Source organism: Phascolarctos cinereus, unplaced genomic scaffold (assembly GCF_003287225.1).
Source record: "Phascolarctos cinereus isolate Bilbo 61053 unplaced genomic scaffold, phaCin_HiC Scaffold_5;HRSCAF=322, whole genome shotgun sequence".
Lineage (NCBI taxonomy): Eukaryota > Metazoa > Chordata > Mammalia > Diprotodontia > Phascolarctidae > Phascolarctos > Phascolarctos cinereus.
Genome location: NW_027555958.1, coordinates 59928788 through 59952022, shown reverse-complemented (window position 1 = coordinate 59952022; position 23235 = coordinate 59928788). Strand labels below are relative to the sequence as shown.

Here is a 23235-nt window from a genome sequence, read left to right as displayed (position 1 = left end):
TGCTCTATCCACTGCGCCACCTAGCTGCCCCAAATATAAAGCATTTTTGAGGGTATGTATTATCAACAGACCTTTAAAAGCTAAGGTGCAATAATAACAATGCCAGTGTGAAGAACGGATTTCACACAGAAAGCCATAGAGCCCCCAGAAAGGTCTTCCCCAGACTTAACAGAAACCTAACCTTCCATTAGAAGTATGGAAAATAGCAGCTTAGTCCCTCCACCCGAGAAGAGTGTAATTGTGCTAATCTTCATTATTCTGATTATTGCCCGACGTATTCAGTGGTTGTGATTCATCACACTTAACAAGCATTTGACTGTTAACTTTAACATTTTAAAGTACTGAATTGATCAAGTTGCTTCTACATGCATATTTTCATTTTCTCTGATTCCTTAGCAAATATTTTGAGAACTGAAAACTTAATTCACTTTCAGATATGGTTGCTAGTGAATAGTTAATAGACTAGCAAAATAATGTTCCCCAATCTAGTAAAGTGTGGTTTTCCTTTGCCATGGTAACATTTTAATCCCCTTTTGCTGTATCTTAGGGCTCCAGATTAGATGATCAAAGGTGTGCTCCACCACCTGCTGCTACCAAAGGACCAACAGTACCGGATGAGGACTTTTTTAGCCTTATTTTACGGTCTCAGGCAAAAAGAATGGATGAACAGAGAGTTCTTTTACAGCGAGACCAGAACAGGGACACCAAATTTGGACTAAAAGATGTTTTGCAAAGCAGTGCCTTGTTGGAATTTGAAAATTCAGAAGGAAAATCGGGAAACCATTAATACTGTACGTTATTTCAGAGTTACTGCAGGGAAAATAAATTTACCTTTACCTTAAAGGGAGATTTTATAGCACTGTAGTAGAATTGATTATACAGCTTAAAGGGTTTTTTTAGAATTATGTAAATATTTTAATTTTTTAATGGTACAGTGATGAAGAATTAACATTCCTCTGATTATCTGTTTGAATAGTACTTTAGTATATTTGTACGGTGCAGTATCAGCATGGGGTCACTGCTTAAGTTTTGTATTTTTTTGACGAGTTGCTGAAATTTCTCTGTATTTTTGTAAAATAGGAAGCTGTAGATTAGGAATTTATCTTCTCACTAGAGTTTTTTTTTATTTTAATGATTGGCAGTGGTACTTTTTTATACTTGACTGTGTTGGGGGGTAGGGTGCTTCTTCAAAATAATGTACTTGATTAATGTAAAAAGACTGTTTGTAAGAAACATTGTTTTGTACAGATCTTGAAGTTTTTTCCCTCTTAATTTGCCCCATCATCTTTACTTTGTCTTAAAGCCAGAGCTGATACAAAGGAGACTCTGGAGGAATAAACTTTCCTCTTGTATTAAGTTTTGGGGCATTTCTTCCATATTTTGTATACATTTGTGACATGTACTGCAGCATACCTCCTCTGATGAAATCCTGCTGGAACAGAAACTCCCGTGTTGTCTAGGCATCATTTTCAGTGATTGTGTATGCTTATGTTCACTGTCTTCAGATCCCAGAAGGGATATATAACATGAAGTACTATGAGTGTTCTTCTTGACCCCAAAGTTGAGATCTAGAATCAGTGGGTTTTAATTGCACAGAAAACAGCTCAATGTGAATCTGCTAAGAGAGCTAGGTGCTCTTAGAATCTTACTAAGTTCTTGAGTGATTGAATAAATCCTAAAGTAGATGGGCAGCTGTGTGGGGGATAATAATAATGAATGATATGTATATGGTGTTTTAAGGTTCCCTAAGAGCTATATATAATCACATTTTTTCCTTCTCACAATCCTATTAGGTAATACAGCTACCCCATTTTATCAGTTTTATATATGAAGAAACTCAAACCTCAGTATATACTTTTCCATTATACCATGTCTCTTTATCACCTGAGGTTTTCATGTATCCAGGTACCAAAAGTTCTGTAGAAGAGCTGCTTGCTCTGTGTGTGAGCTTTCTGTGCGTTATCCCCTGCCATATTGGGACAAAGTCACAAAGTTGGCACTGAGAGGCGGGCTGATTACTGGGCATTTACTGATCCAGATGGCCCCCCACATCCCCTCCAAGGTTGTTTTTCCACCTCCACACACTGCCTCCAGCCTTAGCTTCACAGGGTGTGCTTGCAGTGATAAGCCATTCCATATCAGTACTGCTCGGTCATCACAAAATCCTGAAGTGCTGAGGATTTCAATAAACCTATTCTTTTCCCATCCTCTGGCTAGCAGATTCCCAGCTCTTGTCCCCCATTTCTTTGTGACTGACTCATCTTCTGAAGTGAAAATCCTTTCTTTCTGCTACTTTTCCTTACACTCTTGTCTCTATCCCTCCACTATTTCCAAATCCTTTGGCAACTCCTGGTCTGTCTTAGATTTCATCCCAGCTCTCCAGAAACTATCACACACAGTTGGCCAGCCTCCCCTATGAGAATGACTCCACTCGTGTTCCATGGGTTCAGGAGTCATCTTCATCAAGCTCTGACACTTTTAAATCTGCAATCATTATAACCTCTAAGTCTGAGGTTCATTCTGTCTATACTACTGTTCAAACCCTTATTGCTATAATATGCCAGCTTTCTAAGGTTACTTCCTCCATCCTTTCTCAAAAAGAGTTCAGTACTAGCTTTCACAGTCTAACTCCTGCCCTCGTTCATAAGAACTTCAGTTTATGACTTTTGTTTTTTGTTCCTCTGAACATCCTGGTCTTTTAGTTTTTCAACCCGAAGTCCCTACATCTTTTCTCCACCTCAGCCACCCTCAATCATACCCTAGATGTCACCATCATCCCGGTTACCTACACAAACAAAATCTGAAATAAACCCTTTCTGATCATTTCCTAGCCTTGTCCCCACTGTGATCTCAAATTTCTCCAGTTCTGTTCCTTGCTCCGGCCTCACTGTTCTGGCCCTTTGCAATCTTAACCCTATAGTTACCCCTTGAAATTATAACTCCTATCTCGTCCTCACCCCTAAATGTTCAAGTTTCCATGTTTGTGAACTCCAAAATTCCTTTATCTTATAATCATCATTCCCATCTTTCTGTATGCCTTATGACCCTTGATCCTCTGTCCTTATAGTGATCTTTCCTGCTACTCTTCTTTCCCAGATCATTACCCTTGCAATGGCTATACTTTCCTCCCTTCTCAACATCAACTCCTTCCTGCAAACCAGTTCAACTCTACACTGTCTTTTTACTCTTGAATTCTTTGCTCCCTTATCCTGTTACTTATTAGGTCTTGCCAAATGCCAACCCTGGATTATTCCTACCATTTGCCTCCTCTCCTATCCGCATGCTTCTGAATAGACTTGGGACAAATTCATCAAACTGCAGACTATATCTACACAAATCTCAACTAGGCCCTCACTACATCAAGGCAATCCTACTCCAAATCTTTCATAACACTTGCCTCAACACATCCTCTCCCTTCCCTTTTTGCTGAGAACTTTGAATGACTCCCTCTTTTCCCCTCATCTCATGTCACTCATACATCTCCCACTATCCTTTATTTTGGTCTTGGATGAAAAGGTGGCCTTTTCTCCTCTACATGGATCCTTGATCCCATCCCTTCCTGTCTTTTCAGAAGGCCTCATTATCATCTACACTCTACATTCTCTGTCTACTGGGGTTCCTTCCCTGCCACCTAAAAACATATCTATGTTTCCTTAATCCTTAAAAAAAACCCTCATTTGATTCTACCATCTCCGCTAGTTATCATCCTGTATCTCTCCTCCCTTTCTTAGCTAAACATGGTGAGAAAGCACTCTATCTGCAGTCTTCACTTTTTCTTGTCTAGATTCTAAATCCTCTGCAATTTGGCTTCTGACCTCATCATTAACTGAATGTTTAAAATGCTAATTACCTTCCCTTGGGTACTCTCTAATCTGGGTTTTTGTTAGACTACTATCTTCTGGTTCTCCTACCTCTCTATTCCTCATTCCTCTTTGATGGATCTTCATACCTGGAATGCCCACTGAGTGTTAAATAATATAAAGGGGACAAGAGGAAGAAGCATATGACGCTAGAACCTCACTTTTATCTGAGCTGGTTAAAAAAAGCAGCAGTAACAATCATGCTTTCAGACAAAGCAAAAGCAAAAAACAGACCTAAGAGAGAAGTTCTTCTAAATGGTACCATAAACAATGAATTAATATCAATACTAAACAGATATGCACCAAATGGAGTGACAGCCATATTCTTAAAGGAAAAATTAAACAAATGAGTTACAGGAAGAAATAGAGAGTAAAAGTATAACAGTGGGGGACCTCAACTTATTGTTTCAGTCATTTTCGACTGTTTATGACCTCATTTGGGGTTTTCTTGACAAAGATAGTGGAATGGTTTGCCATTCCTTCTCCATCTTATTTCATAGATGAGGAAACTGAGGCAAACAGGATTAAGGGACTTGCTGAGGGTCATACAACTAGTAAGTGTCTGAGGCCAGATTTGAATTCAGGTATTCCTGACTCTAGGCTCAAGCCACTGTGCCACCTAGCTGCCCTTCTTCCCTCTTAAACCTAGACAAATTGAACCAAAAAAAACCCAAACCCAAAAACACCAAAGTTAAGGATCTGAAGAGAATTTTAGAAAAGTTAGCTTATGCTAAGACTTCTGGAGAACACTGAATGGGAACAAAAAGGAATATACACCTATTTCTCAGCTGTACATAGGACATGCACAAAAACTGATCACAAAACCTCACAAACAAATGCAGAAAAGCAGAAATGCATCTTTTCCTAACCATAATCCAATAAAAATTACATTCAATATAGGAACTTTGAAGCAAAGATTAAAAATTAATTGGAACCTAAATGACTTAAACCTAAAGACTGGGTGGGTCCAAAAACAAATTAATGATAATGTCACTTAAGAAAATCACAACAATGAGACACCACACCAAAATCTGTGCAATGCCAATGCAGCCAAAAGAGTAATTGAGGGAAAATGTGTATCTCTAAATTCTTCCATTAATTTAAAAAAAAAAAAAGGCAGATCAATAAATTGGGCACAAAACTAATAAAAACTACAAAACCAACAAATTAAAAATCCCAAACAAATTAAATTCCAATCCCAACAAATCAAAAACAATAAAACAGAAATCCTGAAAATGGAGATGAACAAAATTGGAAGTTAAAAAAAATCACTTAAAAAATAAAACTAGAAACTTTTTCTTGGGGAAGAAGGAAATAAAACAGATAAGCCATTAGCTAATTTGAGTAAGAAAAAGAAAGAAAACCAAATACCAGTATAAAAAACTAAAAAGATGAATTCACAACCAATTAATAAAAGCAATTATTAAGGAGCTATTTCTCCCAACTATATGAACCAGTAAAACTGACTGATGAAACACGAATATTTACATATAAATTACCCAAACAAACAGAACAGGAAATAGAATACTTAAATAACCCTACCTTAGAAAAAGAAATTGAACAAATCATAAAGGAACTCTCAAAGAAAATAGCCTAAGAATCAGATTTAAAAGTGAATTCTATTAAATATTTAAAGAACACTACTATATAAACTATTTTGAAAAAAAAATAGGGAAGAGAGAACCTACAAAATTCCTGCTAGGACACAAATATAGCCTTGATATCTAAACCAAAGGAGAGTAAAAACACAAAACTATGGACCAGTTTCCCTAATGAATATTGACGCAAATATTTTAAATATTAGCAAAGAGGCTGCAGCAATATATCACAGCAAAGGTCATGCACTACCATCAGGCTGGATTCATACCAGAAATGTAAGCCTGGTTCAAATCAGGAAAACTATGAGCGTAACGGACCAGATTAATAACAGATCCAGCAAAAATAGTATTTTAATAGTTGAAGAAAAAGCTTTTTGACAAAGTATGACATTCCTGTCAAAAACACCAGAAAGCACAGGAGTAAATGGAGCTTTTCTTAAAATAAGTAAGGTCTACCTAAAAGTAAGAGCAGCTATTATCCGTACTGGGGACAAGCCAGAAGTCTTTCCAGTAAGATCAGGAATAAAGTAAGGATGTCCATTATCACCACAATTATCCAATACTGTACTAGAAATGGTAGCTACAGCAATAAGACAAGACAAACAAACTGAAGGAATAGGCTTAGGCAAAGAGGAAACAACATCACTTTTTGAAGATGATATGGTTTATTTAGAGTTTCTAGAGTCAACTAAAAACCGAATCAAAACAACTGACTTCGACAAAGTTGCAGGATATAAAATAAACCGACATAAATCATCCACATTTCTTTATATTACCAACATAATCCAGCAGGAACTATGGAATGCAGCTCCCTCTTTTTACTGAGGTACAGAGAGATTATGTGACTTGCCTAGAGTCACATAGCTATGTAAGTATCTGCTTTGACTATAGCATTTCATGCCTTGCTAGCTCAGATCTTGTTTTCTGCTATACTTCCTAGTTTATGAAACTTCACATATAGAGTATAATTTAGAAAAAAGTGACAAACCAAAACTTTTCACTTCAGTCTTTATATAAAAATAAAAATTTATTATGCACACATTTTGGTTCTTAAAAGATATTATAAACATTACAGCTGATCTTCATTCTTTTCAAATTCCATATTCGCAAATTTACCTACTCACTAAAATTAACTTTTAACCCTAAAATCAATACTCATGGTGTTTTCAGTCACGCCCAGAGTAGCAAAACATCTGAGTTGCCTGCTGCACACGTTCCGCTGAAGTTAAACAAGATGACTCTTGGCCTTCTTATTTCAGCTCTCACACTACTGTAATCAAGGCTCTTTTCTCGATCTATTCAGTGCCCATGTTCCACCTTTTTGTGCTTTTTATTTTTATTTGCTGTTTTAAATGGCCCTGAAACGTCGTGCTGAAGAGCTGCCTTGTGTCCTTAAATGCAAGAAGGCTGTGAGGCACCTTTTGGAGAGAATACATGCGTTAAGTGAGCTTTGTTCAGGCACCAGTGAGACAGTACTGCTGGCCCTGAGTTTAATGTCAATGAATCAACAACACGATACCTCCAAAAGAAGAAGAAATTCACCCATCTGTATGAGGTCACTCCAGAAAGTGCTAATGTGAATGTGACCAGAAGCTCACAGGAACTTACCCTTGTATTTTCCCTACAAGCAATGGCTAACTTAGTATTTGTGGGGGCTTTAGAGAACATAATTACCTTGATTGATGAGAATTAACTGTACTTCCTTAAAACTTTTTCAGAAAGCTTCAACCTACTCCCACAATGATTTTTCTGAAAGCATAATTGTCATGATGTGCCTTAACCACAAAGGAAGCCATAATGGAAAATAGTGGCTAAGAATACACAAGCCTCAATTCTCCCTGCCAACCAACTATATGGTGAAATGAGATATTCAACTTGTTTTTAAAAAATCAATCTTGTACAGGGTGCATACATTCAGCAACAACAATTTGTCTCATATATATCCCCAGTGAAAAGAGTCTCTAAAAAAAGGATGCACATTTTAAAAAATGGCTTAGAAATATGATACAATAGCTAAAATCCTAGGACCAAGGGTCTTGGCTTATGAAACAACACAGACTGGTTGGGGGCTTAAGGGAACCAATACTGATGAACTGCTCCTGTCAACTCTTTTCCATATCCACAAGTTTATACCAAAGTACATCTTGACATTTTTTCATTATGTCTTCCTGAAAAGGTGTGAACATATTTAAATCAATATTTATGTAGTAAATGTCATTAAGTAGGCCAGGGTTGGGGAACCTGCAGCCTTGAGGCCACATATAACCCTCTAGGTCCTTAAGTGCGGCCCTTTGACTGAATCCAAACTTCACAGACCAAATCCTTTTAATAAAAGGATTTGTTCTATAAAACTCTGACTCAATCCAAAGGCCAAAGCCAAGCAGGGACCTAGAAGGCTACATGTGGCCTTAAGGCTTCCCACACCTAAACTAGGCATCATACAAAAATAAAGAATGTGTTCCTATGTTTGTAACCAAGACACAACAGAATCAAACTTAGGAATGAAAATTTTCTTTGAGCAATTATTTAAAGGAAAACATGAATAAAGTAAAATATTAACAATATCTATGTGGGGAAATAATGAAGTATTTGCAAACCCAAAGCATCATATGAATATGCTTTAAAAAGAAGAAAACTAAGGGGCAGAGACAGGTGCTACGCCTGTGATTTTTTTCTTTGGTACAGCGAATTCTGAAAGTAAACTCCCCTCTATGAACGAAGATCCAAGCCTTCTCTACAAATAATAGTTTTAGAGAGATACCTAGAGCACTGAGAAGTTAAGTGACTTGCCAGAGGTCACACATCAGTATGTGTTAAGAAGCAGGACTTGAACTCAGGTCTGCCTGGCTCTAAGACCAACTCTCTATCCACTATTCCATGCTGCCTCTCAGAGACAACTAAATACACATCAAATTTTCTTAGTTAAGAGAATATTTAAATTTGGAAACTACTTAAATAAATGTACTTAAGATAAAGGGTACCAGGTATTTACAAAAAAAAACCTTAACCAACACACAAAAATTATAAATGATCTTCTGGGAAGAGCAAAAGACTATATGTATTTGTATACTCCTAATTAAGCCTTAGTGTTCTATGCTGTATGTACTGGTCAATGAAATAAAACCTCAGTAATTTAGACTCCAGTAATTAGTAATGTGAGACTGTGACCATGTTGTAGAAAACAGAGTTGGTCAAGCTCCAATTATTCTTAGGCCAGAGTCTCCTGACTCTGCAGTAACTACAAAGACAGACAAGTCTGGTTATTTGGTTTTCCCCTGGCAATTTTATTATGCCCTCACAGCATATCAGAAGACCTGACTGTAAAGGAAGAAATAAAGAGAACAACTAGAATACAACATAAACTTGTTGGTCTGGGAGCAGTCAGCATCTGAGCAAACAGCTCTAGAACCCCAGCTGGCCTGAAGGTTTCACTCACTGTACAACTGCTAGTGCTCACCCTAGAGGTTTAATGGTGGAAAGTTTACATATGAGTCCTGCTTGCCCACTTATCTGAGGAAGTGTGGGAATACCTTGTGGAAAGCACGGCTTCTAAGAGCTAAGATGAAAATAAGGTTAGGTGCATTCAAGAGTAAACTTCAGTCTGAAAAACTAAGCCCACTCCCTGATGACAGACTAGAAGTGATGTTTGTCTCACTTAAGAAATTAAACCCTTATTTCAAAAGCACTTGGCCATTTTAACAGCACCACCTGCATGCAATGTATTGTCAGTTGTTCTCAGCTGTTCATTAAAGCCAATGCAGAGGGAGGGCATCTATTTGGCAATATATTATCCATTAGTTTTTGTTCACTGTATATACCTGAAAACTAATAAAACAATTTCTTTAAAAATATTCTCTAATTGTGACTTTTTACCAGCTAATCAGAACCCGTGATGTTTAACAATCATTAGTTTTGATAAGTTAATGGACATTAACATCCATTTTAGAATGTGAGGTGAGACCCTCCTCCAAAATTAATAATAATTAACTATGAAAATGCCAGAATACTAAAGGGAGGAAAATGAAATTCAATGTAGTCATTACATCCACCTAGAACCTACTTTTACAAACGTACTTGCTGTTGGAGCTAGTAATTTCATTTCAGTCAGTCCTGTTGGCACTTCTGCAAAAACATACCCAAACAGCAATACAGCAATTCAGAACTCTTGATAAGAAAAACACTGAAAACACCCTAGTGGCAGACCTCACAATCTTCCCATTTGTCCATGGCCGCCGCTGCTGCCGCCGCCTCCTCCTAGCTAGGTTGGCTGTCTTCTTGATTCTTTCCCCATCTTCCAGCTGAGACAGTGGATGAGTTGCAGGTCCCAGCTTGCAGAAAGCTGCTTCTGGCTTCTTTTCTCTGAGTGCTCTCACCTGCTGGAGGCTCACCTTCCCGACCCCCTGTGGTTTGCTGTTCAGAGGACGGCTCTGCTGAAGGGCTTGTTTGACTGTTAACTTCTTTCACCTTGCTGTTTTCTGGAATTTCACAAATGTCTTCTGGATTTTTATCCGAAATGAGTGACTTCTGCTGTGAAATGTAGAATTCACATTTAAATGTTTTTAAATTAATTTAGCCTGGAGGATTAATAGTTACAGAACTAGAGTCACAGAATTGAACAAATTCACATTCCAAATACATACACTTTTGTGTCAAAAATAAGATTCTGATAAATATTGTTAAGTTTAGCCTAGCCAGAACATTCTCAGTCAGGTACCCAAGTTAAGTGACTTGGATTAAAACTTAACAGCTTCCAGAATTCTCCCAAATAAAGTCAATTAACTATTTTATTCACATATTATGCACAAGGAAGATATCAACATTAGTGACCAAGCCCTAAGTTACTAGCATATGAAGATTATAAAATGTCATGGTTAAAAAAAGAGAGATTATTTAGTTCAAACGCTACCTTTTAGCAGCAAATAAGTAGCATTTCTACTTTAAAGATCTCAAGTAAAATGATTCTACAAACAACACCTCACGCTTGCCCTTAAGTTCCAAAGGCCTCTCAGGTTTTACAAAGGTGGAGAAAGAGCTATCCCCAAAAGAGTAAATGTCCCCACCAAACTGCCACTTAGGGATCCATAAAAAATTTTTTAATCCAACTTTTCCCCACAGTTAATGGGTAATATTCCAGTCAGACTAATATAAAATCAGGAAGTTTCTTTGCCTCCTTCCCATGCCCTTTTCTCCAAATAATCTCCTGAGGGTGCCATATATATAGTTCCCTGGGACTTCTGGAGCTATACCAGTGACTTTCAACTGTCTGCTTTCCAACAGAGCATCTTTAGTTACATTTTTTATTTTAGGGTTTCAATGAAATTTCACATTAATTGTTGTCTCTAACACCTACCTTGTGACAATATTCAGTTCCTTATAGAAAGTAAAATATTTAATATCAACTATCAACCTCTGCTCTCTTTCTGGAAGACTGGGATGACTTTTTAAATTTAAGAGAAGAAAGTCACTAAGTTTAAAACTTTACTGCTGACTATAAAGATATACGAATGTTTTACGCCATAAAATACTTCAGTACAAAAGCTCTATTAGAAGGTTCAGACCTATTATGAAGAAACACCAAAATAAAATGTTGCTGACTTACACAGGGTACCATCTTGGGATGCTCTTCTGCCTTTACAACGGGTATATCAAATGCCTGCAGTACTTCAGGGCTCCTGTTGCCAGTTAAATCAACATATCTTTCTCTCAAAAAATTTCCTCTACGCTCATCTGCTTTGCAATAAGGGCCTTGATCTTTCTGACAAACATGGCTCCGACAACAGAGATCTGCATCACCCGCTCCACCATGTCGCCTATAATCAATTTCCTCCTGTGGTCTTCCTTTGCCTTGATGTAGTGCCTGGCGAGGTTCTCTTTCTGAGTCTCTTAAATACCTCAATCCACCAACTGATCTTCCTGCACCATAACAGAAACCCTAACAAGCAAAATAAATAATATAACTATGAAATTATTTATTTGCATATCTATATCATATATATATACATATATATACATATATATGTACACACACACACACATACACATAATCTAAAGTTTAAATGTAGCATATAACAAACTAGATTAAGTTAAGGTATTATTTGGGATGCCAGTAAAATTCACATCTACTTTTAGTAATTTGATATGAAAAGATATAAATATCTTAAAAATGGTAGTTTACTTATGACAATCACATTCTTTGGGGATAGGGGAGACTAGAACCAGGGTACTGATTTATGAAATCCCTCAATAGTTAACAGAATGTCTTCAATGAACTAGAAAAAAATAATTATTATTATGTTGATAGCCAGTATTTATATAGCACTTCCTATATGTCAGGTGCTGCTAAACACTTTACAATTATCATTTTATTTGATCCTCACAACAACCTTGTGAGGTAGAGGCTACTATTATCTCCACTTTACAGAAGAGGAAACTGAGGCAAACAGAGGTCAAGTAACTTACCTGGGGTCACAGAGCTAAGAAAAGTCTGAAGTTAGATTTGAACTCAGATCTTCCTGACTCCAGGCTCAGCACTGTGGCACCTAGTTTCCAGCGGTTAAATTGATGACTAGAAATTTAAACTTTGTCAAAGCTTTATGAATTATTATATTTCTGTGTACTGGCCATAGCCCAGCACCCCACATTCTGGGGCCTTTTCAAGAACTTACAAATGTCTCTTTTTAGCTCATGTACTCACCTATGAAATCATCTGAGAATACCAGAATATAAAGATATATAGATAGAGATATATATCCTGACTAGATCTCTCCAGGCATGTGTGAAAGGAACCCTGATACTCCTATGCAAGTATACTGTATGTAGGATGTCCTGAAAGTCTTAGTGCAGTTTCAATGCAGCATTAACCTTTCATATCTTAAACCTTCTTTCTAACTCTAAAATGCTAAGATTCTGATGAGATACAAATAAGTATAATAAGCAAAGTCCAGTTTCAGAAAGCTGTGCATGGCTGGACGAAGACCAGTGTATAAAACAAGGTCTTGTCCTTACCCCTCCCACCAAGAGGAAAGATTCTAATTTCTACCTGCATGTCCCACAGGCATCTCAAATTCAACATAATCCAAACAGCACCCCTCCCACCCCCTGGCAAGTGCCTTCCTACCCCCAAATTACCTTCTATTTTGCACACCAACACACTGGTTACCTCCTTAGCTAGACTGTAAACTCCTAAAAGCAAAACTGTATGTGTCACTTTGTCTTCACATCTCTAGCACCCAGCACAGGGAATGACACACAGGAACATAAGAAATGCTTGTTAATTGGTTGAATGATTTCATCTGTACCAATTTACCAAGTTCAAATGGTAAGTTTGCAAGTAAAAGTTGTCAGAACTCACTTCTAAAACTTCAAAAAGCAAACTATAAAATTACTTGCTTTTAAGACAAAAAGTATAAGTGTAAATGCAAATGAGTCTAACCTACTTTTACTTATCAGACTATTTACTTATTCTAGACATTACTTATCAACTTACACTATTCTGCAAACAACACTAGCACAAATTTTTAGCACTGCTTTTACTCTAAAAGCCTGAGGGGCAACAATGTCGTATACTAACCAGCACAGCCAGAGCCATGATGGCCAACACTGGAATGTGAAGTATCACTGGTATCTCCTTCATAAGCGCTCTCAAAAATTCACCAGTTCCTTGTCCAATATGCTTCAATGGTTCTGTTACAAAGTTGGTAAAAGTAACTGCCAATGCCTATGAAAACAGATGTTCATTAGCAACACTAATTATGTTCTTTACCAATGACAAATGACAAATGTAAACAGAGTAAGCCAGAGTCACTGTGTACCTGCACTAAAATCAGATGACCTTTGTTAGCATGGCCACATGCAAACCAGCATCAATATGAAAATAATTTCGTTGCTTGAAATTAGAGTGACCTTTAGGCAAGTCAAAGCTTCCTCGTGGAAAGACTTTAAAACACTTGATAAGTCTGTGATGACTACATAGGGACTCTTGACCCACCCTGAAAAAGTAATTTTTATAAAGTGTATTCTATACCTTTGTTGGTGGAACCAACCAAATAGGGTTAACTAATAGTAGCTCATAGTACTTTTGGCAAGGATCATCTCGAAACGTCCACGAACTTCTAAACCATTCTATTCAGGGAAAAGAAAAGAGGAAAAAGAAACTAAATTTTAATAAAGTAACAAGTTTCACTATTTTCAACTGTTCCATTTTGGTTTTATTCTCCCCTCTTCATTTTCAGTTCTATATAACTTTTCAACAAGTTTCCCAATATTCCTAATTTTCTTCTTAGTTTCTACTTGTTTGCTAGTGGGTTCCAAGATTTGGTACTTCTGAACCGAAAATGATTCAAAAGTCTCAACGTCAAATTCCCAGTGCTAGGGTAAAATAAGGGCAATGCAAGCATACAATCAATCAATAAGGTATGAAGAAAGAAGAACCCCCTTATGAGAAAAGGGATGTGGTTCAAGAAGTAGCAGTGACAATGGCTGTGCTGGATCGTCAAAATTCATCCAAAGGGCTACATGGGAAGGTGAGACAGAGTTCATAGGAATAGCCTAAAGACAAAAAATTCTGCACAGGAAGCACACACTGTATGGTTGGTGTGAGGGGAAAAATGGATGGTTTCACACAACCTCTCTGCCCAAGTTTCTTCTTTCATGGCAATGGAGCCATGAATAAATAAGCCCTGAAAACAAGACATTTTTCATCAAATTGGATGTATATAATTCTAAATGAGAAATGCAGGACATTAACACACACTAATTTTTCTAAATAGCTCATTTTGGATAAGAATATTTAGTCGTTTCAGCCATGTACGACTCTGTGACCCTATTTGGTTTGTTTTGTTTTTGCAAAGATACTGAAGTGGTTTGCCATTTCCTTCTCCATCTTTTTACGGATGAGGAAACTGAGGCAAACAGGGTTAAGTGACTTGCCCAGGGTCACACAACTGGATCTGAACTCAGGAAGATGAGTCTTCCCTACTCAGGTCCAGCACTCTATCCACTACACCACCTAGCTGCCCCTTAGATAAGAATAGCCCTCTTAAAAGAAAGCAATTTTGTATTCATTCTGTATAGAAGTAGAGTTGTATTAAATTTAATTTCCCATGACTATTTTCTAGTACCGTGGCTTTGGATACCTTGATTTGAAATATCTGCTGAATTTTTAATTTGCCTTTAACAAAGTCCCAAAAGTTAAACCATTCCTGTTTTCAATCAATCTTCCAACACAAATAGTATATTTATAAGAATGTTTTTCCATGGTTTGACTCTAATAAATAGCTTCAGGCCAAGATTTTATATGTTGTAACACTTTGATACTGCATCTGTATGAGCATTCTTTCCCCACTGATATTGATCACAGACTCTTTCTTTCCTTTCTCCTGACATTACAAAGGTCAGTCCTCAACCCAACTTGAGGACATAGTCAACATGGTGAAGTCCTTTCTCTATGTTTTTTTTATTATCTCAGGAGTACCAGTGTAGCTAGCACTCAGGATTTCTACAACTGGCCCACCTCCTTTTCCTATCATTACATCCATGATTAACTCTTCTACGCCATTTTGTGCATGACAGTCATTGTAACATGTTGCACCCTATTTACACTCATTCCCTCACCATCTGGCTTACTTGTAACTCTAATTCTTTGGAGATCATGCTGTTCCATGATTTTCAGCCAAACTGACCCACCAGGAGAATTCTGATTATTAAAGACATTGGCTTGTGTTGGCATAATCAGCCGTCACTGAAAGTATTTCAAGTGAGTTCAATCTCCTCTTCTTGCTTAGTTTTGGACCCAGATATACATATTAGTGGACTAACTCAATGGGTCACTCATCTAGCTGTATGTCACAGTTTAAGTAATATATATTTTTCATTAACTTGATTTTTTCAACCTAGATAATTAGAACGATCTCTTTTGCATTTCTGTGGATTTCACCACGAGGCTTTAATGTATCTCAATGTGCCGAAATCAATACAATATACTAATGATGATGACAATGATGATAGCTTCTATATAGCACCTACTATGTACCAGCTGCTTATTTCACTTGCCAACGCGGCATAGCGTCAGGCATGGTGGAAACAGCATTTGACTGGGTTCTCCCACTTACCAGCTGGAGACCTTCCTTGCTTTCTCCAGACATCACAAAGATATCAGGGGAGCACTCTAGCTATCCATCTATTATCCCTCATCCCTTTCCTGTTCAATTCCAGGCCCAACTCATTATCTACCTGTACTCTATGTTCCCAAAACACACGCCCATGAACAATCTCTATAGTTCTCCATCTAAATATATGTCATGATCTGGACAGACGTTCTTCATCTACTTGGTCTTTCCTACAGGGACGGTTAAGTGAAACTCTTTTGAGTAGTTATATATCTCCTAGAGAAGGTTCTGCAATGTTCCATGGCTTAGAACCAACATAATCTCATTTAAAACAGAATCATGGAGGGCCTCACTCTCCACAGAGAAACAATCTTCAACTTGGTCTGTGCAAGATAGACCTCTTCTATTAACCCATGAAACAAAAATTCCAGACAACTGCCGCTTCTAAATCTCAAAAGGAATCGGTAAGAAACTTTTACAGATTTAAAAAGCTGATTCTGGCTTTTAGCAATTCCAACAAAATGACCATGATTCCCATATCCTTCTCTTTGAAAAGTGCTAAGGCATGGGCAGCTAGGTGGCGCAGTAGATAGAGCACCAGCCCTGGATTCAGGAGGACCTGAGTTCAAATCCAGCCTCAGACACATAACACTTACTACCTGTGTGACCCTGGGCAAGTCACTTAACCCCACTGCCTAGAAAAAAAAAAGAAAAAAAAAAAAGAAAAGTGCTAAGGCAAACAGAGGGTCTCACCAAATAGGCCTCCAACCCAGTCCATCTTCTCAGCACAAACATTGTTTAATGGTTCCAATTTGGCAACTTCAGCCTGATGTTTTGCAAAGGCTAACTAATAAAGACAGATAGGAAAGTTTTTAACTGCTAATAATAATAATAATAATAATAAAGATACCATAACCTTCCTAATACATTTCAATCACTTTTATTTTTAAAAAAAACACTCATTCCATCATTATAAATCCAAAGTATGTTTTAAAAGAAATAAAGAAAAAAAAGGTCTATTATTTCTAAAACAAAATTGTTCTTCATTCACTATAAGAACATATTTCAATTGCATTTAGATATATTTAAGATCACTAATCACAGAAGTCACTATATGACTTTTTCTGGTGTTATCTATGTGATAAAGATAAAAAAATGAAAACTTATTAAGAGAAAGCTTCAAAAACTGGAAAAAAACAACTAGATCAAAAATGTTTAACAAATGACTTTTTTACATTACCTTATATAAATAGATCCAATTCCATCCAAAACTGAAAAGGAAACTGATGAACAAAACACGTTTTAACTGAGTATACCAACGAATATATGTCCATAATTCAGTAGCTATTAACATAACAATGCACAACAAACACAGAAGTACCTGGAAAACAAAGGAAATGGAAGTTGAAGTCACTATTATGGAAAGACTCCTCTACTCCCAAAATCTTATGGTTCATAAAATGAAAAAATTTTAACATAACCCAACTGCCTGCCTACGTGAGATATACATCTGGATATTGTCCCAAAAACTTAAACTCAACATATGTTCATCAATCAATGAACACACATTCATTAAGTACCTACTATGAGCACGGCACTATGCTAGGTAGTCCAAATACAAATGCAGAAAATACAATAATCTGTGCTCTCAAAAAGGTTACATTGTAATGAAAACAAGCATACACACACATATACATATTCATATGTATACATGTGTATATGTGTGTGTGTGTGTGTGTGTGTGTGTGTGTATATATACACATACATACATACACACAAACACAGAGAATAAGGAAAGTGAACAAATGCAAACAAACTGAATGGAGCTTGGGACGGAGGGATTCAGCAGCTTAGGGAGAGCAGGAAAGGCTTCATGTACAAAGTCATGTCTGAGCTGTGTTGAGGGAAGAAAAGGCCTCTGAGGTAGAAGTGAGAAGGAAGTACATTCCAGGCAGGGAAGGCAACCAGTACAAAGACACAGAAATGGGAGATATAGTGTGTGAGGCAGAAGGATGAGGGCTGAGAAAGGCTGTCAGATTTGGCAATTAAGAGACAGAGAAAGCAATTTTAGTGGTGTGTTCAGAAACCAGATTACGAAGTATTGAGGAAGAAATCAGAGAAGAGATATAAGATGACAGCTTGAGACTAAGGTAGGATCAACTGCACATTTTTTAAGGATGGGAGAGATTTGGGCACGTATGAAGACAGTAAGAAAGGAACCAACAGTCAGAGAAAAGTTGAAGATGTGATAAGTAGCAAGAAGAAATGCTTGAGATTGTAAACTGCTAGAGAATACTGGAGGGGGTAAGATTAAATACACATGTAGTGGAGCTGGCTTTGGCAAGAAGAAAGGCCACATCTTTGCCAGAGATGAAGAAAATGGGAAAAGAGGAAACACAGAATGATGCCCTCATTTTTCTCAGGAATACTCAAAACGTAGTTCATTACCTTCCTCCCTACCCTAACTGCTAATCTTTATTTCCCTATTTCTGTTGAGGTCATCACCATTTTTTTCCAGTTCCTTTACATAACATTCCACCTTCAACTTTCTGTGCCTTCCCACAAAAGCTAGTCCCCATATCTGGGATATTCTCCCTCTAAACTGTTAATTCTCAGAACCCCTAGCTCTTTTTCAAGGTGATGAGGAGGAGAAGGAGGGGGAGGAGAAAGGTAATAGCAGCTAGCACTTATATAGTGTATACTATGTGGCTAGCTAGCATTTATATGGTGCTTACTATGTGCCAAGCACTGCACTAAGCAATTTACAATTATTTCATTTGATCTTCACAAAATCCTGGGACAGGGGTGATATTATCCCCATCTTACAGTTGAGGCAACTGAGGCAAAAAGAAGTGACTTGCCCAAAGTCACGCAGCTGGCAAGTGTGAGACAAAATCTGAACCTCAGGTCTTCCTGACTCCAGGCCCAGCACTCTATCCACTGTACCACCCAGATGATAGCTTTGAATTGATGTAGTCTTTTTGGAAAGCAATATGGCATTATGTAATAATGATTACAAAACTGTTTGTACTCTTTATTTTTATATATTTGAATGTTTTGTTGATGTTTATTATTTTGTCATAAAAAGTAAAGAAGTAAATTCCTTACTCATCTTACCATGAATACATTATATGGATCCACACCAAAGGTTGTCTCAAAACTCCACTTCCAGGTCTCGAAATTATGAAATTTAAAATTAATTAGGATTTCACTTAGTGCATCATCTAAGGCTCCTGATTTCCAGTCTTCTCCACTCAGAAACTTTTGGATTTCTAATAATGTCTCTTTTTTAAGGATAACCTCAGCGTCATAATGCATATCTCCTCTGTCCTCACTGGGCTGAATAAAAGAGTAAAAAAAAAAGTAAAAAAAATTTAAGACGTGCTATTTTATCAACAATTTTATATTAGAATATCAGCCAATAAGAAACATTTGGAAGATACACTGTCATGTCACTTATAAATTAATCCCAGAATATTTACAGGTCTTATTTTATAACAAAGCAAATCCAGAGTAACATTTTCCTGTGAACAGCAAGAGACAGAAACAGAAATTCCATTTAAAGTTACTGTAGACATTATAAAATATTTAGGAGTCTACCTGCCAAAACAAACCCAGAAACTAACTATATGAACATAATTACAAAACACTTTTCACACAAATGAAGTCAGATCTAAATAACTGGAAAAACATCAGTTGCTCATGGGTAGGCCAAGCTAATATAATAAAAATGACAGTTCTTCCTAAGTTAATTTACTTATTCAGTGCCATACCAATCAAACTACCAAAACATTATTTTATAGAGCTAAAAAAAATAACAAGATTCATATGGAAGAACAAAAGGTCCAGAATACCAAGGGAACTAATGAAAAGAAATGCAAGGGAAGGTGGCCTAGCCATTCCAGATCTTAAATTGTATTATAAAGCAGCAATCATCAAAACTACTTAGTACTGGCTAAGAAATAAGAGTGGTGGATCAATAAATAGGTTAGGTACACAAGACATGGTAGTCAATGACTATAGTAACCTACTGTTTGACAAACCCAAAGACCCCAAAAACTCACTATTTGACAAAAACTGCTGGGAAAATTGGAAAAGCGTATAGCAGAAACTAGGCATAGACCAAAATCTTATACCCTATACCAAAATAAAGTCAAAATGGGTACACAATTTAGATATAAAGGCTGATACTATAAGCAAACTGGGAGAGAAAGGAATAGTTTACCTGTCAGATTTATAGAGAACAGAAGGATTTATGACCAAACAAGAGTTAGAGAATATTCTGAAATGCAAAATGGATAAGTCTGATTATATTAAATTGAAAAATTTTTGCACAAAGCCAATGTAACCAAGATTAGAAGGGAAGCAGAAAACCGGGAAAGAATTTTTACAACCAGTGTCTCTGATAACGGCCTCATTTCTAAAATATATAGAGAACTAAGTCAAATTTATAAGAATACAAGTCATTCCCCAATTGATAAATGGTCAAAGGATATGAACAGGCAGTTTTCAGATGAAGAAATTAAAGCTACCTATAGTCACATGAAAAAAATGCTCTAAATCAGTATCGATTAAAGAAATGCAAATCAAAACAACTCTGAGGTACCACATCACACCTATCAGGTTGGCTAACATAACAAAACAGGAAAGGAAAATGATAAAATGGAGATGTGGGAAAAATGGAACATTAATACATTGTTGGTGGAATTGTGAACTGATCCAACCATTTTGGAGAACAATTGGGAGCTATGCCCAAAGGGCTACAAAAATGTGCATACCCTTTGCTCCAGCAATAGCACTTCTAGGGCTATATCCCAAAGAGATCAAAACAAATGGGAAAAGGACCCACGTGTACAAAAATATTCATAGCAGCTCTTTTTGTGGTAGCAAAGAATTGGAAATTGACAGGATGCCCATCAATTGGGGAATGGCTGAGCAAGTTTTGGTATATGAATGTAATGGAGTACTATTGTGCTATAAGAAATGATGAATAGGCTGACTTCAGAAAAACCTGGAAAGACTTATATGGTCTGATGCTGAGTGAAGTGAGCAGAAAACAAGAGGACTTTGTACACAATAACAGCCACGTTATGCGATGACTAATATTGTTAAACTGAACCCTTCTCAGCATTACAAGGATCTAAGATATCTCCAGAGGCCTTGGGATGGAAAATGCTGTCTACATCCAAAGAAAGAACTATGGAAGTCGAATCACTCTCACTTACTTTTACCTTCTGTTGAGTTTTGTTTCATCTTTCTGATGGTTCCTCGTATTGGTTTTAATTTTTACTTACAACTTCATTAATGTGAAAATATGTTTAATAGGAATGTAAATGTAAAGCCTATATCAGATCGTGTGCTGTCTTGGGGAGGGGGAGGGGGAGGAAGGGGGAGAAAAATTTTCAACTCAAAAGCATATGGAAGTGATTGTTGATAAATGAAAATAAATTAATAATTTTTTTTAAAAAAATGTGCATACCCTTTGATCCAGCAATAGGACTTCTAGGGCTTCTAGGAGATCATAAAAAGGGGAAAAAGACCCACGTGTACAAAAATATTTATAGCAACTTTTTGTGGTGATAAAGAATTGGAAATTGAGGGGATGCCCACTGACTGGGGAATGGCTGAACAAGTCGTGGTATATGGATGTAATGGAATACTATTGTACTATAAGAAATGATGAACAGGCAGACTTCAGAAAAACCTGGACAGACCTGTATGGTCTGATGCTGAATGAAGTGAGCAGAACCACGAGAACGTTGTACATAGCAACAGCCATGTTGTGCGATGACTAACTTTGATAGACTTAACCCTTCTCAGCAATGCAAGGATCTAAGACATCTCCAAAGGCCTCAAAACGGAAAATGCTCTCCACATCCAAAGAAAGAACTATGGAGTTTGAATGCAGATCGAAGCATACTATTTGCTATTTCTTTTTCTTCTGTTGTGTTTTGTTTCCTCTTTCTGGTAGTTCCTCCTATTGGTTCTAATTCTCACTTACAACATCACTAATGTGAAAATATGTTTAATAGGAATGTGTATGTATAGCCTATATCAGATTGTGTGCTGTATTGGGGAGGGAGGTGGGGATGGAGGGGGAGAAAAATTTAAAACTCGTGGATAGAGCACTGGCTCTGGAGTCAGGAGGAGTGAGTTCAAATTCAGCCTCATACACTTGCCACTTACTAGCTGTGCAACCCTGGGCAAGTCACTTAACTCCACTGCCTAGCCAAAAAAAAAAAAAAATTTAAAACTCAAAGGCTTATGGAAATGATGGTTGATAAATAAAAAAAATTTAATTAAAAATAAATAAATAGTTTAAAAAAGAAAAATAAGTCACTTAACTTCTGACTTTATCTGTAACAACAAGAGAAAAAGAAAGGTGGGGAGAGAAAGGCAAATTGGGAAGAAAGGACAAAGACAGCATGACATAGAGATAGAGAGAGAAGAGGTCCTAGAATAAGGAAGACCTGAGTTCAAGTATTCTGCCAATATGATATTTGCTGTCTGACCAAGGACAAATCTTTCAACCTTTCAGAGCCCCAGGAAATTCTGTGATTATAAGTTACAGGGGTCAGGACATTTTCTATATTATTTCCCATTCTGATGAAATCACAAGCCTCGACAAAAGAAAAAAAAAGTGGGGGTTTTTTCCCCACTGGTTATGTACATTTGTGTGTACGTGTATATATCTGCTTACCTGTGTCTAAATATATAAAAATATGGACTATATAAAGTAAGCCTTTCAAAGATATTTCATGTTAGAGAAGTAGCAGATCTTTGGAAAGACAGTCCTCAGCTTTACAGAGCCCACAATCTGGTAGTTACCAATAGTGATATCATAAAAAAAAAAAATCAGTACACTGTAACACTTTGTAAAATGCATAGAAGAAAATAAAAGGAAATTCAGAAGGAAAAAAACTTAAGTTTTAAAAGAACTCAAAGAATTTATTATATATATTTTTTAAAGCAAGCAGTATGAAATGGAGATTTATGTTTTCATATAGAACCCCACTTTTGGTGTTCTGTGTGAATGGAAATGCCCTTTTCTGAGGTGTTTTAAGTCCAGGAAAAAAATTTTTTTAAAGAATTATCATTAATCAGAAGTGTCTTTAAATTTTGGACTCAGCATCATGATTGTTACTAATATGTCTAATGCCAACCAGTGTAAAAACTGTCATCTTTATTCATTTGCCAACTTCTGGTGAAAAATCCAATTTTAAAATGCTTTCATAAAATTTAAAAATACTCAATGGCATCAAGTATCTTGATTTTTGATTCCTTAATTTGAAAAGTTTTAGGAAGCTAACATCATACAATAGCTTGGTTTTCACATCTTATTAATTTGTATTAGTGATTCTATAATGCAATAGCTACCATATTAAGCAGCAGGAGGAAAAAAACTATTTAAAGAACAGTTTTTAAAATTTTTTTAAAACTACATAATGACTTTACTGCATATGATCAACAAAGTGTTGAAACAGTAAAACCAAAAAAAGTTAAGACTAGAAGCCCATTGAAGCCTATTTAGAAAAGCCATCTAAAGTTTTAAAACGGTCCAAAATACTATCCCAACTTTATGTATTTATTCTCTTACATGCGAACAGACTAAAATGCACAAAATCACATGAAATAAGGGGGAAATAAATGTCTAGATTTATTGATTCAGTA

General features: G+C 36.7%; 2 protein-coding genes across 6 annotated transcripts in view; one reads left to right on the top strand and one right to left on the bottom strand.

The window, feature by feature from the left end:
- The window catches only part of GPSM2 (G protein signaling modulator 2), a 56783-nt gene extending 55427 nt beyond the window's left edge, over positions 1-1356 (top strand). Inside the window, exon 15 of the mRNA XM_021000516.2 lies at positions 548-1356. Coding sequence (XP_020856175.1) covers positions 548-787 — 240 coding nt within the window. The 3' untranslated portion in view covers positions 788-1356. The remainder of the gene's footprint in view (positions 1-547) is intronic.
- A 4748-nt stretch (positions 1357-6104) lies between these two features.
- Positions 6105-23235, bottom strand: part of CLCC1 (chloride channel CLIC like 1) — a 32327-nt gene continuing 15196 nt past the window's right edge. For 4 of the 5 annotated variants that reach the window (XM_021000522.2, XM_021000527.2, XM_021000519.2 and 1 more), the window contains 7 exons: positions 18682-18903; positions 16805-16945; positions 16318-16411; positions 13482-13579; positions 13029-13175; positions 11058-11390; positions 6105-9985 (listed from right to left, as the gene is read on the bottom strand). In XM_021000522.2, coding sequence (XP_020856181.1) covers positions 9713-9985; positions 11058-11390; positions 13029-13175; positions 13482-13579; positions 16318-16411; positions 16805-16945; positions 18682-18903 — 1308 coding nt within the window. In that variant the 3' untranslated portion in view covers positions 6105-9712. The remainder of the gene's footprint in view (positions 9986-11057; positions 11391-13028; positions 13176-13481; positions 13580-16317; positions 16412-16804; positions 16946-18681; positions 18904-23235) is intronic. The other variant, XM_021000524.2, reaches the window with a different exon arrangement.